This window comes from Cyprinodon variegatus, unplaced genomic scaffold, assembly GCF_000732505.1.
Source record: "Cyprinodon variegatus isolate N-32 unplaced genomic scaffold, C_variegatus-1.0 Scaffold3010, whole genome shotgun sequence".
Taxonomy (NCBI): domain Eukaryota; kingdom Metazoa; phylum Chordata; class Actinopteri; order Cyprinodontiformes; family Cyprinodontidae; genus Cyprinodon; species Cyprinodon variegatus.
This window is the reverse complement of record NW_015153463.1, coordinates 9,801-10,737: the sequence shown is the minus strand read 5'-3', so window position 1 is coordinate 10,737 and position 937 is coordinate 9,801. Positions and strand designations below refer to the sequence as shown.

Sequence of the window (937 nt, the reverse complement as noted above, 5' to 3'; positions counted from 1 at the left end):
GTCAGTCAGTTAGAAACGGCTCCTGTATCAGTCACATGACTTTCTGGAAACGACACCGGTAGTGTTTTGCTCTCTGGGCTCCACGCATCGGTGTTACTAGATCCATCACTAGTTCTTACACTAACTCGCCTTGTGGCGAATGGCGCTCTGGCTTTAAACTCACCAAATAAAGATACTAGCTGCATTTGGCGAGTGGTCATTTCGGACCCCTCTGCTAACTGTGACGTAGTTCCCAGAGAAATCCAATAATTTGCTGCTTCTTCTTCTGGTTTCTTTTGGAAGAAAAGTTAAAACTCGACTCCATGAAGTTCTTTACATTAGAGATATCCAGATCAGCAAACAAATAAATAATATCAGACTGCAGCTAAAACCTCCGTTATTATCCTGATAAAAACACTCTGCTTCTGTCTAAAGTTTATCTCACCTGTTGGTTAATAATTATCTTAATAACAGGTCAGTTATTCTCATACCTGTAATAAATGACTAGTGTTCTGGGTTTTTTATCCCTTGATCAAAGTTTTTCTAACATTGAAATAAGTACTAAGTGTATGTCTCCATGCAAGGTGAAACAGCTGAAGGCTTTTAAAGGTGAATGTTTTTACCACGTGTTTGGCAAACGCCGGGTCCGCCAGCTGGTCTTCTGCGTTAATGTTCAGTTTGTCCCTCAGAGGCGTGCGTCCAGGGGTCAACCCTGGAGTACCACGAGGCGTCAGCCCTCCGGCCAGAGGCGTCATCCCATCAGAGGCCTGACCGGGTCCAGGAGTTCTGTCCCAGAAAAGGGGAACAAACAGATCAGGTTGATAGCATTTCATTAAGGAAGCATAGAACAGGAAGAGAAGTTTAGGTGCCGAAGAAGAAGAAGGAGCAGCTGGGACTGAGCATTAGGGCAAAACATTTTGATACATTTTTACATCAGATAAACTGCTTTTATTTAAAC

At 43.1% G+C, this 937-nt stretch overlaps 1 protein-coding gene across 1 annotated transcript in view; it reads right to left on the bottom strand.

Annotated features, from left to right (window-relative positions):
• Positions 1–485: 485 nt before the first annotated feature.
• The window catches only part of LOC107081129 (cell division cycle 5-like protein), a 4,687-nt gene continuing 4,235 nt past the window's right edge, over positions 486–937 (bottom strand). The window contains exon 6 of the mRNA XM_015369335.1: positions 486–874. Coding sequence (XP_015224821.1) covers positions 501–874 — 374 coding nt within the window. The 3' untranslated portion in view covers positions 486–500. The remainder of the gene's footprint in view (positions 875–937) is intronic.